The 15676-nt window shown below is 35.4% G+C and overlaps 1 protein-coding gene across 2 annotated transcripts in view; it reads right to left on the reverse strand.

Moving 5' to 3' along the window:
- Positions 1–15676, reverse strand: part of Klhdc10 (kelch domain containing 10) — a 55258-nt gene that overhangs the window by 17755 nt on the left and 21827 nt on the right. Inside the window, exon 2 of one of the 2 annotated variants that reach the window (XM_003475193.5) lies at positions 15524–15610. The exons of the other annotated variant lie outside the window; for it this stretch is intronic. Within the exon in view, the coding sequence (XP_003475241.3) occupies positions 15524–15610 (87 nt within the window). The remainder of the gene's footprint in view (positions 1–15523; positions 15611–15676) is intronic. 2 annotated transcript variants of the gene reach the window in all.

The raw sequence follows: 15676 nt of genomic DNA on the forward strand, positions 1-15676 counted from the left end.
GTTTAAGTATACTGTATATGGGATGCAATAAGATGCTATTATTTGTCACTCTAAAGATCGATCTACTATCTATGAATAGACAGAATAGATAGTAGCAAAATGTTAATATTTAGGGTAATAATAGATACCTAATAAACATGTTTTGTTTTTTTTTAAATCGGTACCAGGGATCGAACTCATGACCACCTGCTTGCAAGGCAGGTGCTTATGCCGGTGAGCTAAATCCCCAGCCCTAATACCTAATAAACATGTTATATCAATAAAAATTTATTACCAATCTAACAGGCTTTATATATATTTTTAAATCCCATTCTCTAGGATATACTTCTAAACAAGAACTGAAAAGAAATTTTAAATAATTTAGAACTAAATGCCCAAACTGCTGACTCACTGGCCCATGTCAGTCCTATTTGTCTTTGCTCAATACTGCTCAAAAACTAAGTCCTCAGGCCAGCATTTTAGCGCCTCTCCCCTACTAACCTACTGACCTCCCACACCACTGCCACTACAATGGCAGTCCCTCCCTGGAAAGCCCAGAGTCCTCCCCTAACACCTTGGCCTGGCCTCCCTGCCCTAGTCCCTAGCAGTGTAAATACCTCCAGCTCTGGTCCATGCTGTTCTTTATCACTATTAAGACCTTAGGGCCCTTCTGGTTCAGTACTGTCTTTATCATAAATTGGGATAAACACACACTGTTAACCAGATTATACCAAAACTATGTAAATAGTATTATATCAGACAAACTACAGTCAGCAAATTTACTAATGAGCTATGATTTATCTTAAATAAAGAACTCACTTTATCTTTCTAAGACTTTGGAAACAGAGTATGGTGAGGAAGAAGAGGAAATGTTCCCCTAATATCTAAATTTGAATCCAGGTTTTCTAACTGCTACCTTGAGTAAGACAGTGACCCTCACTAAGTCTGCTTTCTCATCTGTAACCTATATATAGGGATAGTTACTGCACCTCACAGGTTTTAAACATTCATTATACTAAGATGTTTATTGGTATATATAGGAGACTGAGGTATCTGAAAGAAGAGGACTATGTTTATCTTTCCCCTTCTCCGTTTTTTGTTTTTTTTGAGCACTGGCAAGCGAACTTTGGACCTTAGGACAAAGCAGGCACTTGTGCCGCTAAGCCACATCCCTGCCCCTCTTCCTTTCTTCCCCTTCTTTCAGACAGGATCTCACTAACAAGTCCATAATGCCACTGAACTTGCTACAGAGCCCAGGGTAGCCTTGAACTCAAGATCTTTCTGCCCCTACCTACCAAGTGCTAGGATTAACAGACATGCACTTCACCTAGCCTGCATTCACCTTTCTACAACCACCCCTAGAGCACACAGAAAACATGGAACAAAGTTGTTAGTTAACTTTCATTTAATTCTTCATGTCTCATCAGTTTTTTTTTTGTTTTTTTGTTTTTTTGTTTTTTTTTGATCTTTTTAAAACAAGGTCTTGCTATGCAGTTCAGGATGGCTCTAAGCTCACTTTGTTGGACAGGCTGGTCTCGAATTTGCAACAATCCTCCTGCCTTAGCCTCCTTCGTGCTAGGATTATAGGCGTGTATCACCACACCTGGCTTTCTTTTCCAAATAGATTGTAAACTCCCCACAGAAAAGATAACGTATAATAATTACCCTGTATTACCATAACATCTAAACAACTGAACATACATAGCAGGTCAAAAAATTTTGCTGACTTTAACTGCAGGTCAAAGCAAACAATGACAGGGATAATCAACTCTCTGTGAATTTTGGTATCATAGTAGTATGGGACAAAGGTGACTAGGAGCATATAGCTCAGGGTACAGTTCAATGATAGGGCATGTGCTAAGCATGTGTGAGGGCCTGGGTTCAATCCCCAGTACCAAAAAAGGAAAAAACAAAGAGATTTAGATGACCTATGGGACAGGTGTTGGATTGTGCAATAATCTTCTCAACAAAATGCTTCTAAGAATTAGCAAGAAAATTCAAAGAAAAAACAAAATAGGGTTGCTATATGGTCAACAGATAACTCTTAAGAATCTTTATGATATTGTTACATTACCTAGAGCCAAAAGGACCTTTTTAATGCTGTTTTTGAGCAAAAATGAAAAGAAATACAGCACATTCTAGGACTTCTAAAAAATGACAATACAGCAGGGAAGGAGCTCTAAACTTACCACCAACTATTTCTGTGACAAATATGATTCATTCACATGGATTACATGTTGAGAATCAAGGAAAAGATAGTTTTATACACAAAGTATCCACTCAGTAAGTCAAAAGTATTACTGGACACCAGTTACTAGGCTAGGGGCTGGGGATATAATAAGAAGATAATCAGATTTCTGATATTTGGAGCTTGCAGCCTAGCTATGCACTGTCCAATGCAATAGCTGTTGACCAAATATGGCTTACGGACATGTCCATTAAGTATATAACATCCACTGAATTTCAAAGACTTAGTGTCTCCAAAGAAATGTAAAATTACAGTTTTATGTTGATTACATGTTGATATAATTTTAATGTGCTGGGTAAAAATTAAAAGTACTATCCTTTGGGGAGTTACTGAGGACTGAACCTATAACCTTTGCATGCAGCTACATTCCCAACATATTTTGAGACAGGGTCTTAGTAAGTTGCTAAATTGACCACACTGGGATCAAACTTGAGATCTTCCTATTTTAGCTTCCCACAGTGCTGGGATCATAGCTTGGTATACCACCAAACTCAATTTACTTTAATGTATCTACTAACAAACTTTAAATTTTATGATTCACAAGTATTTCTATCAGACAGTGCTAGTCTAACTCAATTCGTAGCTTTTGTTAATAATTTCATGATTTATGCAGATTAAGCTATTGAATAAAGAACATTTGACCAAGAGAGGAAAAAAAAGAACAACTGGTCAATGTTTGGTAAATATTGTCATGGAATTTTATAGTTGGAGTACAGAGGTAACTATCACTTCTTTTTCTCTAGTCAGGAAGTACAGATTTCTTTCTCATATTTATACCCTAGGAGTGACTGACACATTAGCCATTTCATTTTGATTAAATCATGGGAATTTGTCAGGGCAAATGCTATGGAAAAAACATTACTTTTTATTATATGCAATGTAGTATAGGCTCCTAAAACTTCACAAAAATGAAACTTGGTCCTCGACTAAAGTAGCTCACTTAAAGTTCCCTAAAATTTTTTGTGTATCAGCTCTCCTAAAAATTACTTGCTGCTAGTAAAATCATCCACAAAATTGGCTTACTTGGTTCACAAATTCCTATTAGAAAATGTAGAAGTGAAAAATGAGAAATGAACTATATGCAGAAGTAAACTCCAGGTATTCAGAAAAAACCATGTAGCTGCAGGATTGTGTACCTGTGATGTCAGAGCTGTCTTCTCTTTCATGTCACAAGCACTTACTTGCTCTTAAATCCAGGGAATAAGGAGGAACTTACGGTAACCAGGGAAATAGATTTTAAATTTCTACCTCAAAGGCAGAAAGAAGATACTGTGACATTATTAGATTGTTCCTAATGTGTTCATTACAAATAGTATTATAAAAAAGTTTACATATTCATAAGCAAATATATGAGTATTTTTTAAAGTAAAATTTCTAGGTCAAAGTAATGTACATTTAAAATTGTTTGAGGATAGCAAGAGGCATTATGGTAAGCATTGCTGATCACCTTGTATTATGTTTTTACATTATATATTATGTCCATCCTTTTGATCTGACTCTGTTCTGTTATGTCACATTTGGTTTTACTCTCTTCAAAAAAAAGTAGTAAGAACTGTGGGAGTAATAAAACCCAAAATGTGTAATTGTCATTGTACAAAAGAGAGGAAAAGAAAGTGCTCTAAAAGATATAACTGCATGTACATTTAAGTGTATAAGATAGATAACCATATTACTGAGTTTTGTTGGATCATTGAACAGAACTGTTTGCAGTCTGTTTGAATGTCCACTTTATGTTTTAATTTTGTAACTTGAACAAATATTTCTAAGATGACAATATGTAATCTATTAACTAGTGATTTCCTACTGTTTATTTTTTCTGAAATTCTGTATAACTTGTACCCTTTTTCTGTTTTTTTTCTTTTTCTCCTTAAATAAAATTTTTTTAAAAAGAAAAAAAAATTGTTTGAGGTACAATATTATTATAGAGTCATATTGCTCTACAAAAAGACTTGACCAGTTTACACTCCCAGCTGTGTGCACGGAAGTTCATGCCCTTCTTTAACCTTTTCATTTGTGCTAAAGTGTACAAATGGGTGCCATGTTAATTTGCATTTCCCTGACTTTTTTATTTCACAATTTTATTGGTCCATTTGTGTTTCTCCTTTTAGGAACCACCTGGTCATACTCTTTGCCCATTCTTTGTTTCTTTTTCTAACTATTATTTTGCCTTCTTACAGATTTGACAAAATTATTTACCATATTTTTTCTTCTAGTCTGCATCTTGTCTTTTATTTATAGTATTTTTTAACATATGAATTTTTGTGTAATTGGATCTTTCATGTTTTTTTTTGATGGTACATTTGCTTTTTCTTTGCTTTATATGTCATTTATTTCCGCATCATTATGAAGTTATTCTTGTTTCTACTAATAGCATAGTTTTGATTTTTATGTTCAGAATTTAAATATACCCCAAACTCACCTGTGTGCATTATATGAGATAGGGCACCTTCCATTACCTGCCCAATGGATAGGCTGCTGCCCCCAACCCACTTAGAAAGCTGCTCCTACTCCAGTTATTTGAAATGCCACCCCATCACATATGAAATGGACATGTTCTCGAGAATTAGTAAGATTCCAATGTTCAAGTCTAATCACCTTGGACATAAAATTTATTGCTCTGTTAGACTACATATTATATATATATAAATTTGTTACATAGAAACATAAAGCAACATCACAATCTTAAATGCAGCAGCTCAGAAATAAGGTGGCCCATAACACTGATTGTTCGGTAAGTTTATTACTTACAAGATAAAGCCATCTCCACAGATGCCAATGAACATTTGTGGTGAGACCATTTAAAAGTAATAATAAAAGGCATTATTTCTAAAAGTATTACTAATTATAAATACCAAACAGCCTAAAAGATTAATCATTTAAGCAGTCACTTGTTTCCAAATGTTACCTCCTTCTGAGAGATAGGTCTTCTGTTATACATCTGGAAACCTGGACAAAAAAAGGGAAGGAAGTCTCTAGTTCAGCTGCACCCCACCTTTAATCAGCAGCAATTCTTACTGTTTCCAGAGCCCAAGCCACTCAACCCAAAAGCAATCCATTCATAATAACCCAGGATATTATTTGGTTATACACAAGCTTTCATACATGAGATATCTATGTAAAGATTCTCTGGCTTCATAGGATATAGTCACTTTGGTGCTATGACAGCAGCAATAAATGAAATTTGCTTTGACACACTATAGTGGTACCACCATGAATTAGTTTCAAGTGCTAATCAAAGCGTATTTGAGATAGCTGTCAAATTTAATCATGCATCCTTAAGAAAGTACTGCATCTATGCAAGGACTTCTGCACTCTATTCAGTTTCACTACCCATTTACCTCTTCCTATAGCATTATCCACTGTTTCAATTATTATAGTTTTGAAGCATCTTTCAATACTTATTAGGACAAAGTCTTCTTTGTGTTACTTTTATGAAAACATCGTGGCTATTTTCCCCCCATTTACTCTTGCAATGAATTTTCTAATTAGTTAAATCTATGAAAATGTCCCCTGGGCAGACACCATCTTATCCAGGTGATCAAAGTTAACATCACCACAAAGGGATAAGTCAATTGACAGCAATATATGTCAGTGGCAGTCCTTCCTAAAATGCACAGGCTAACGTTATGGTGAGAAACATCAGGAAAACCCAAACTAAGTGGTATTATATACTATCACTAGTCTGTACTGCAAAGAAACAACAAAAACGACAAAGACAGGATGAGAAACTCAAGACTGGAACAGCCTAAGGATACAGACAATTCAACACATAATTCAGGATTTTCTTTTGCTATGATGACAATAATAGGATAACTGGTAAAATCAGGAATAAATGTAACTTAGATATTAGTACTAATTTTATCCATTATTTATAGTATTAATTTCCTGATTTTGATACATGTTCTGTGGTTATATAGGATGATGTCTTTGTTTTTCAGGGACATAAAACACTTAGGTGCCAAGGAGCATCACATCTGCAATTTACTCTCAAACAGTTGTAACAGAAAAAATAATGTATGTATGCAGATGTTTGTTTGCACACATACACATAATATATGAAGGGAAGAAGAGAAGAAAGGGAACAGGAGAAAGCAAGTGGCACACTACAGCGCTAACATTTGGCTCCCCCCTGCAAGATACTGGGGGAATTCTTTTTTTTTTTTTTTTAATCACTGTTGCAATTTAAGTCCAAAATTATAGCAAAGTAAAAACTTAATCTTAAAAATTTTTTAATTTTATTTAGAAAAATTCATGAGGAATATTTATTCTGGCTTTTTAAAATAGCCATCACTGGCTAGGGATACAGCTCAGTGGCACAGCACTGGCCTGGCAAGCACAAGGTCATGAGTTCGATCCCCAGTACCCTCCCCAAAAAAATTAAACAGAACAAGTCATCAGTATAGTACAGTTTCATTGTTCTCTTTTTATTTCAAAGTATAGTACTTTATATGTTTCCAATCATGAAGCGTCTTTGTTTTCTGAAGTTCACTAATAGCTATCATTAGTAAATTATCTTGAATTTTATAGATATCAAGGTAATCTGCTATTAATGACAATTTCCAGCTTTTTCTATGTTCCCCTCCATATTCTCTTCCCTTCCTTTTTCTTTTTGCCTTGTTTTTTCCCTATTGTTTCAGCTGCAAACTCCAGAAAAAGGTTGAGCAATGGACATAACAGTGGAACCTTCAACTTATTTTTTAAATGAAGATTTTGGTCAGGTTTACCTATTAGACACAATGTTTGCTATTGGCTTCTTATTAATATTCTACAAATCAACTTTCCTTTATTCTTAGATACCTAAGAACACTTTTAATTAGCAGAAAAGGATGTATTTTTGTATTGAAACATATAGAGAAGCCAGGTATGGTGGTGTATGCCTGTAATCCCAACCCTCAAAGAGGCTGAGGCAGGAGGATTGCCTAGAGTTCAAGGACAATCTTGGCTACATAATCAGTTTTAAGACCAGTCTGATTTTTAAGACCAGCAAGATTGTCTCAAAATTAAAAAAAAGAAATATACAGAAAAGCACATAGATCAAACCCTTTAACAAAATGAACATACTCAGTATGAAGTGCTCTTTGATATCAAGAAAAATATCTTTGCCTTTAGTCTATTAACTCCATTTGACTTTGATTTATTCTTATTATTTAATTTATCTCTACCATCCTTATATATATCTATTTATAACATATAACATTTATAATGTATAATTATATATCTATAATATATAATCATGATTATGCAGTATTCTTTCTCTTTCATCTTCTTTTATGATTTTACTAAAATAATCATTTTCTTTGCTCTTAAGACAATCTACATTCTATTGTACCTAATAATCTCTGAAAAACATAAATTTTATATCAATCAACATGAAGAATGAACTGCATGTGAAAAGAAAGTTAGCTACTTATTAATAGTGGTTATCTCTGAAAAGGGGAATGAGTTGTGTGAATGAAAAAGATCTCATTTTTTAAAAATTTAACTCTAGGAAGGAACATAAATACAAGTGTACAATTTAGGTTATTTTAAAAAGAACATCTATCCATCATGCAAGTCAAGAAATAGGACATTAAAGCTGGTCACCATGGTACATTCTCATACTCCCAGCTACTGAGGAGGCAGAAGCAAGAGTATCTCAAGTTGCCAACCTGAGCATCTTAGCAAAAGCCTCTCTCAAAATTAAGTAAGAAAGGTAGGAGGTGGGCATAAACTTGTGCCTATAATCCCAGCACTCTAGGAAACCAAAATAAGAGGATCACAAATTTGAGATTAGCCTAGTCAAGTTAGTGACTTAGCTATAACTTTTTTTTTCTTTTTCTTTTTTGAGATAAGGTCTAACAGCATAGTTCAAGGTTGACCTTGAACTCACTATGTAGCCCCCGATGGCTTCAAACTGAAGGTGATCCTCTTGTCTCAGCCTCCTGCCTGTTGAGATTATAGGCCTATACCACTGTACCTGGTTCAAGAAGCTCTTTCACTCATAGCTTTTGAAATTCATCCATGCTGCCAAGAATGGGAAAAGCAGTCTGTTTGTTTCCACTGCTAAATAGTATGTTTTTACATGAATATGTATCACAAGTCATTTATACAATCTAAGTTGTGCATGGATATTTGGGTGCTTTAAAATTTTGGCTGGCAATGTTACTATAAACATTTTGTACATTTTTTTTCAGTTGTACCAAGATCCATATTCCTGCTGGCTATAAATCTAGAAACTGAATTTGTGGGTCTTAATGTGAATTTGTACCATACTAAATCAGGCAAAAATGTTTTCAGAATAGTCCCACCAATTTATACACCCACCAGTAGCACATGAGAATCCTTGCTCTTCCACATCCATGTTAATAATCAGTACTGCTGAAGACTTTTCAATGTCATCATTCACATTGGTTTATGGACCTATCCCATAGTTTTATCTTTTTTTTTTTTTTTTTTTTTTTGTCTTTTTCCTTTTTATTGGTACCAGGGATCGAACTCACGACTGCCTGCTTGCAAGGCAGGGGCGTATGCCGCTGAGCTAAATCCCCAGCCCCCTGACCTATCCCATAGTTTTAACAAGCACTACTCTCATTTTTACTGAAAGTAAATACTTTTCATATCTACTGGCCATTTAGATTTTTCCTTTTGCAGGGAAATACCTGCTAAAGACTTTTTTTAAAATTGGAGATCAAACTCATGACCTTGCACTTGCTAGTCAGGCACTTGTGGCGCTAAGCTAAATCCTCAGTCCCCCGCTAAAGACTTTTAAAGACATTTCTATTAAGTTTTTTTTTTTCCTCTGCTTTGTACAGATTCATTATATATGCTAGCAATAGGGAACTTCACTTTTTACCCTATGCATTTCCATAATGTTTAGTTTAACAAGATCTTGTACATTTTAAAACAAAAAAAGAGTAGCCAGGTGTGGTGGCACATGCTTGTAATCCCAGCACTGAGGAGACTAAGTCAAGAGGATTGTTATGAGTTCACGACCAGCCTGGGCTACACAGCAAGACCTTGTCTCCAAAAAAAAGAATAAAAAGTTAAGCATTATTCCCAATTTGTTTAATTACAGAAAAAAAATTTATAGTTAGATGTATGCAAACATACTTGTGTTACTCCTTTTTTTTTGTCTTTTTTGTTTTTATCGGTACCAGGGATCGAACTCACGACTGCCTGCTTGCAAGGCAGGCGCTTATGCCGCTGAGCTAAATCCCCAGCCCCTCCTCCTTACAAGGCATCAGGATCCTTTATTTAAATAAATACAAGTAAACTGTTTTCTTTGCACACTATTGCTTCTTAACTCCAATTCTTCCTCTTTTTTGGATTTTGCACTTTACTGGGAATATCTCCTTCTACTAATTTTCCCAACATGGGACTAAGTAGTAAAGTTTTAGTTTTTATTTTGACCCTCCCCCAAATGTTACTGAGGCTGGATTATCTTCAATAATTATCTTCAATTATCAATTATCTTCAATAATTTCCACTCAGAACACTGAAGGCACTACCTTTTAGCAACCCAGGTTGTAGGATAATCCAATGCCAGTCTGATTCTCAGGCTTAAGTCTTCGTATGTTCCTAGTTTTCTACTTTTTTCAAGTCATAAATAGCATGGTAACATGCTTTTTACTGGTTTATTTTTACATTTTTCCTGCTCCCTTCTGTAGTTTGATCTTCTGTAATTCTCAGGAAATGAATACTGGATGATTCTGAACCATCCTCAAAGTGTGAATCTCCCTATTTTGTATCCATTGTGTTACATTTTATTTTTGTCTTTTTAAGACAAGGTCTCACTATGCATTTCAGGCTGGCCTTGCACTCACTCTGCAGCCCATGCTGGCTTCCAACTCGAAGCAATTCTCCTGCCTCAGGCTCCCAAGTGCTGGGATTAGACGGGTGCCACCACACCCAGCTGTCTTCTTACTTCATGGTACACTTCTACATATTTCTCCTTTGACTTCATGAATGTAACTGGATTTGAGTTTTTCTACTATTTAACTTCCAAGTGAACTTTTATTTCACCAATCAAGTGTTCAATACAGAACTAACGATTAGTTTTGTGCTTGCAGATGGGGCCCTCCTTGCTGTCCCAACTAACCTTCAAGTCTAGGAATCAAGCAGTTCTCGCACAGCTTCTCCGTTCTCAAGTGGTAGCGACCACAACCACAGGCCACCACACCTGACTTTTACTTTTTATCAGTGGCAGCTGGTTTTCCATGTACAAACCCAGCTCATTCTTGCCTCTGTGAAAATACCTGTTGTAATCAGAACTTCTTAAAGTTCCATTATTCTTCTTCCTTATCTTATTAACATGGGCAGAAATACTGAAGACAGAACCCAGAGCCTTCCTATTCAGCTTCAGATCTTTTTTTGCTGTTTTTGTTTTTGTTTTGCTTAGTTTTAAAGCAAGGCCTTGATCCAGGTGTGGTGGTGCAAGCCTATAATCTCAACACTCAGGAGGCAGAGGCAGCAAGATCCTCACAAGTTTGAGGCCAGTTTGGGCTACATAGTGAGTTCAAGGCCAGCCTGAACTACAGAGTGAGACTCAGTCTCAAAACAAGTAGCGGAGTCACTAATTTGCTTAGAAACAGAAGATAAAGGGCAGCTTTTATTTGTTCATCTTACTCACCTCTTTCAAATCTAGTTTTCTTGAATGAGTCTTTTTTTTTTTCTGAAATGAGTCTTGATCACCTATTCATACTAATAAAAGCAGTACTATGTTGATTAGTGCTTATAAGAAATATGTGTTCCCTCAACAATTGTAGTAATCTGTCTCCAAAGCCGCTAAATGGAAAATATGCCTGTGGGATACTGCAGATTAAGTAGTATGCTGACAGGTTTCCCTTTAGAAGAAAAAAAGCAGAAAACAAGCCTGCCAAAATAAGGCAGGCTATGTTCTCATGGATGGTCCTTAAGGCACATCAATCCTTGATGGCACATAATACTTTCTTTTTCTCATCTTGTTGCACATCTTAGGTGAATCTAAGTGGGTCCGTCATCTAAGCCTCTGCCATTGCATGCTTTCTCCAGTGCCGGTCAGAGTTCATGATGCATGCCCAGGCCGCCACAATACCAACTCCCAACCTTTCTGGCAAAGTCATCACAGCTTCATCCTGGGAATTAATGCCACCGCTGAGCTCTTCATATGAAGCGGGGCAGAGAAGAAGTAGGAAAGGCAACAGTTTGGGGCAGATCTTTACTTATTTGCCCTGATATTCAATCCTCCTCCAAACCTGCTCCCTCTTCCTATACTATACTAGAGTTTCAGAAAGAGCCCTACTAAAAAATTCTCTAATTTCCATAATGCAGCAGGAGCACCTATTTTGGGCTACATTTTATTTGGTGCTGATTTCTCAATAAATATAATTCTATTTGCTTTTGAGCACCCTAAAATTCTTCAAAAGTCCAGGTATTTTAACAATACAATTAATGATAGCAGCTAACATTAGTTCAACATTTGCTAAATGTAAAGACTCTCCTAAGTGCCGTGTGCATGCTGTCTCTCTGGATCATAATAGTAACTCTATGACAGTGATGACAAACCTTTCAGAGAATACCCAAACTGAAACCCAAAACCTACTTACTTTTCACAAACATTGCAATTAAACCTGAATACCAAGGATTTAGTTAAGAAAAAAACAACTCAAACATTAACATTTTTGTATTAAATTAAAAACAAACAACCCACCATGTGTTTGCCACTGCTCTACAGATGGGTACTATTACCACCATCCTAATTTTACAGATAAGGAAAGGGAGGGGAAAAAAAGAACAAGCAACTTGCCCAAGGTCACATAATTGTAACAGGCAGAGCTTGTATTCAGACACAGGTAATCTAGCTCCAAAGCCTCCCCTTTCTGTTTTTAAAATATAATTATGACTTATTTATTGTCTTATATCTATTCTATCATTTTCAATGACACCTGAGAAGCAGAGAAAAGTAAATGGAAACACTTTTCACTGCACCAGAATTGTTTTCACTACACCACATTTTTAATTGATCAAAAGGCCGCTTGATTTTAGTATATGTGCTGCTGAAGCGAGCCACTTGAAAAGATACAGAACCTACAAAGGAATCTACTGACAGAGAAAAGGCTCTATGAAACTGTCTTCAATCACCAACAGAGGTAATATAGAGGATTCCCAAAATGAGAGGCTTAGAAGTAGCTATTTCAAAAGTATAGATGTTAAAAAAAAAAAACTAAAGAAAAATTAAACAATAGCACAACAAGTGAACAAGTCATTAATTCATTATCATTACCACCAAAGAGAAGCTAAGAACATCTAAAATTTTAGACCCATTCTATTTCCTGACACTGACTTTCTTAATAACTCAGTTTAACTCAAACACCTATTATATACTTACTATAAGCACTGCACTACAAACTGAAGATAAAGATATGAGGCACTTTCCCCCGTCCCTGCCTTTACAGAGCTTACAGTGTGACAGCAGGTACAGAAAATAAAGAACACCTGTACTCTTGTGCTGTAAGTGCTGGTACCGGTAAGTACACAGAGGGTACCATTAGCACACGGGACAGGCCTTTCAAGGAAGCATCCCAGGAATCAAAGAGGAAACATGCCAGCCAAAGAGGTTTTCCTGAAATAACTTTTAGACTAAGCATTAAAAGATAAACTATCAATGATTTGCAGAGCTCAAACTAAATGTACCATCTATTTCCTACAACCTGCTCCTCTGTCCACCTACACAACACCCGGTGAAGAGCACTGTGGTCTATACAGAAAGCCAGAAGCCTTTTCTGACCCCTTCCTCCTCTTCAGTTAGTCATCAAGTCCCATCTGATTGAATGTCCTCATACTTCAAAGTAATTCCCTGCTCTCCATTCCTACAACTACCTTAATTGCAAGCTCTCATTTCTCACCTTGCTAGCTACAATAATCTTGTCCATGTTCTTTCAATTAAATCTCTTTACAGGCTAAAAAACCAAAAGTGGGTCTTGAAAACTCCCCTCAAGAGATGTGCGCTGCATTTGGCCCTCAGTGGCTTCCAGCCACCTCTGTCCCATAGTGCTGAACTTCATCGGGTCTTTGGAAACACCACACTCAGTTTAGCCTACCTGACTTTATTCAAGCTACTTGGTCCTCCCCCTGGCTTGAGAGATTCCAGTCCTCCCTTGACACACTCCGCGGCCTTAAGCATGTCACTTCTGAAAAGTCTTCCTGAAGGCCACTTCTCTTTCATCCTTATTCCTGCAGGCTGAGTCAGGAACCTGTTCTGTGTGTCACATTAACTCATCAGGGCACTTATCATAAAGAATTATGCTCACTTTGTTCTGTAATTGTCTGTTTACCTGATGCCCTGTAATCCACGTCATCAAGCTAGCATCATACCTGATATTTAGGAAGCAGTCAAGAAATGCTAAAAGAATGATAAAAAACGAACAAAGATAGTTAAACCTGAGAAAGCTGATGAGACAACTAAAGGAAGTCATGGAGAGGACAGAAGAATGCCAGATAAGTACCCATCTTTAGTGGGTGTGAAGAAGCTAATGAAGCAAACAGAATGAACAACCAAAGAGGTAGAAGAAAACACCTGCAGTCCTATAGTAATGCTACCCAAAAGAGAAAAATTTAAGAAGATGTAGGTGATCAACAGCATCAAGCACTACAAATAGGTCAAAGAAGGTGAGACCTATCACAAGGACATCCTCAGGACTTGGTGTTGACATTGCTAATCCTGCATGTGTTCGTTCCCCCTTACTCTTTGCAGAACTGCCTAAAGCCAATTTTCTCATCCACTGTCTGAATTTGGGGCTTACAAATAACCAGGGATATGAAACTTACCTGTGTAGTCTCTTTTTTTCCAGGATTAAAACATTGAAAAGCAGAGAATATACAAAAGAAAATAAAATCCCATCATCCAGATATAATGTTATTTCTCTACTTCCTGTGTTCTTATATTTATATTTTAACGTTACAATGCTGAATTCTGTATCCTAAAGTACTTCTTTACTATGCTTATATTTAGTAAGCAGAACTATAATTAAAATAAATAACATTAATATTATAAAATTATAAAACTTAATTTATGCTTTATGTAGCCAAAGTTAATTTCTCTTTATGAATCAATAAATTAGCATTTTAACTTATAACCAGAAGAAAATGTTACAGAATTAGATATACCTACTTACTGCTTAATTTCTATCAATAACATTATTTATGCTAAAAGATGGCAAACAACCCTAAATATCTTATCTTGATTAATTTAGGCCTGGTTCTATTATTTTGAGGCTCTAAAGCTTGGTTATTAAAAATAGGTTAGACACTAAATATAGAAACATCTATAGCAGCTGCAGGACTTTTTCCTAGTTTTGTTTTATTTCAGTTAAAATTAGACACTCTGGCTTACAAGTAACTTAATAAAGTCAAAGTTACAACATTAAACAAGCTGTTTAATGGTTTAGTATATCTAGAAAAATGGTGGAAACCACAGTTTTCAATTCTCTTCTGAGGTTTTCCTTTTTTCATTGTGGAGTATGTTTTGGTAAAAGATAAAAAGTAGGAAGAATGTGATATTTCTAAAAGTAAAAACTGCTAGGTCAAAAGGGTATAAACAGCTTAGTGATTTGATATGTTTTACCAAATTAGATAAAGAAAGGGTACACAGAATTCACACTTTTTTCATATTTAAGTTTTATTTTTCAATACCCTTGCCATCACTAAGTATTATTTTTAGTCTGTGTTATCCTAATAAGTGAAAATACCTTAGTGTTTTTATTGTTGAATTTATAACAATAGTGAAAATAAATGTTTGCTTATATTTACTGGCATTTCTTTTCTTAAATTGATTGTTCATATCCTTTTACTTATTTTTCCTAGCAGCCATTTGCTTTAAACCTATTGATTTAGAAAAGCTTTTTGTAAATTCATGGTATTAACCATTTATACAAATACTTCCTTCTTTTTATTTATGGTATTTGACACAAGACATTTTTAAATTTTATATTATCACATAACTTTTTAAAAATAATATGTAAGAAAATTTCTTCACTCATATTTTATTTTTTTCCTCATTCATATTTTATAAATTATTCTCTCAAAGTTCTTTCTAAAGTCAGTACAGTGGAATACCACTGAAATCAGTGAGATAATTTATTTTTACCAACTAATATACATTAAAAGATTCTAACTTCCTAATACTTTAAATTACAATTCCAACAATGGTCAATGTGAAACTAAGTTCTACACTTTTCTTAAACCAATTTTAGCTATGAAGACAAGAAATTCATTTAGAAATTCATTCAAAGTTCTCTTTAACCCATACGAAGCATAGATCTCTTGCTAGTTATCACCCACCTCTCAAAAACCTGTTAGGGATCCTTATGATGGGACAGGACTGAATGAAGCGCCTCCTAACTGGGTCCCATCGTATTTTCTTCTTACCTGTTACCACAATTATCAGCAATAAGTCAGACACATATAGCACATGGCAAATAATACACAGTTATT

This window comes from Cavia porcellus, unplaced genomic scaffold (assembly GCF_034190915.1).
Source record: "Cavia porcellus strain 051 isolate PalLab524CR breed Dunkin Hartley unplaced genomic scaffold, mCavPor4.1 scaffold_2, whole genome shotgun sequence".
NCBI lineage: Eukaryota > Metazoa > Chordata > Mammalia > Rodentia > Caviidae > Cavia > Cavia porcellus.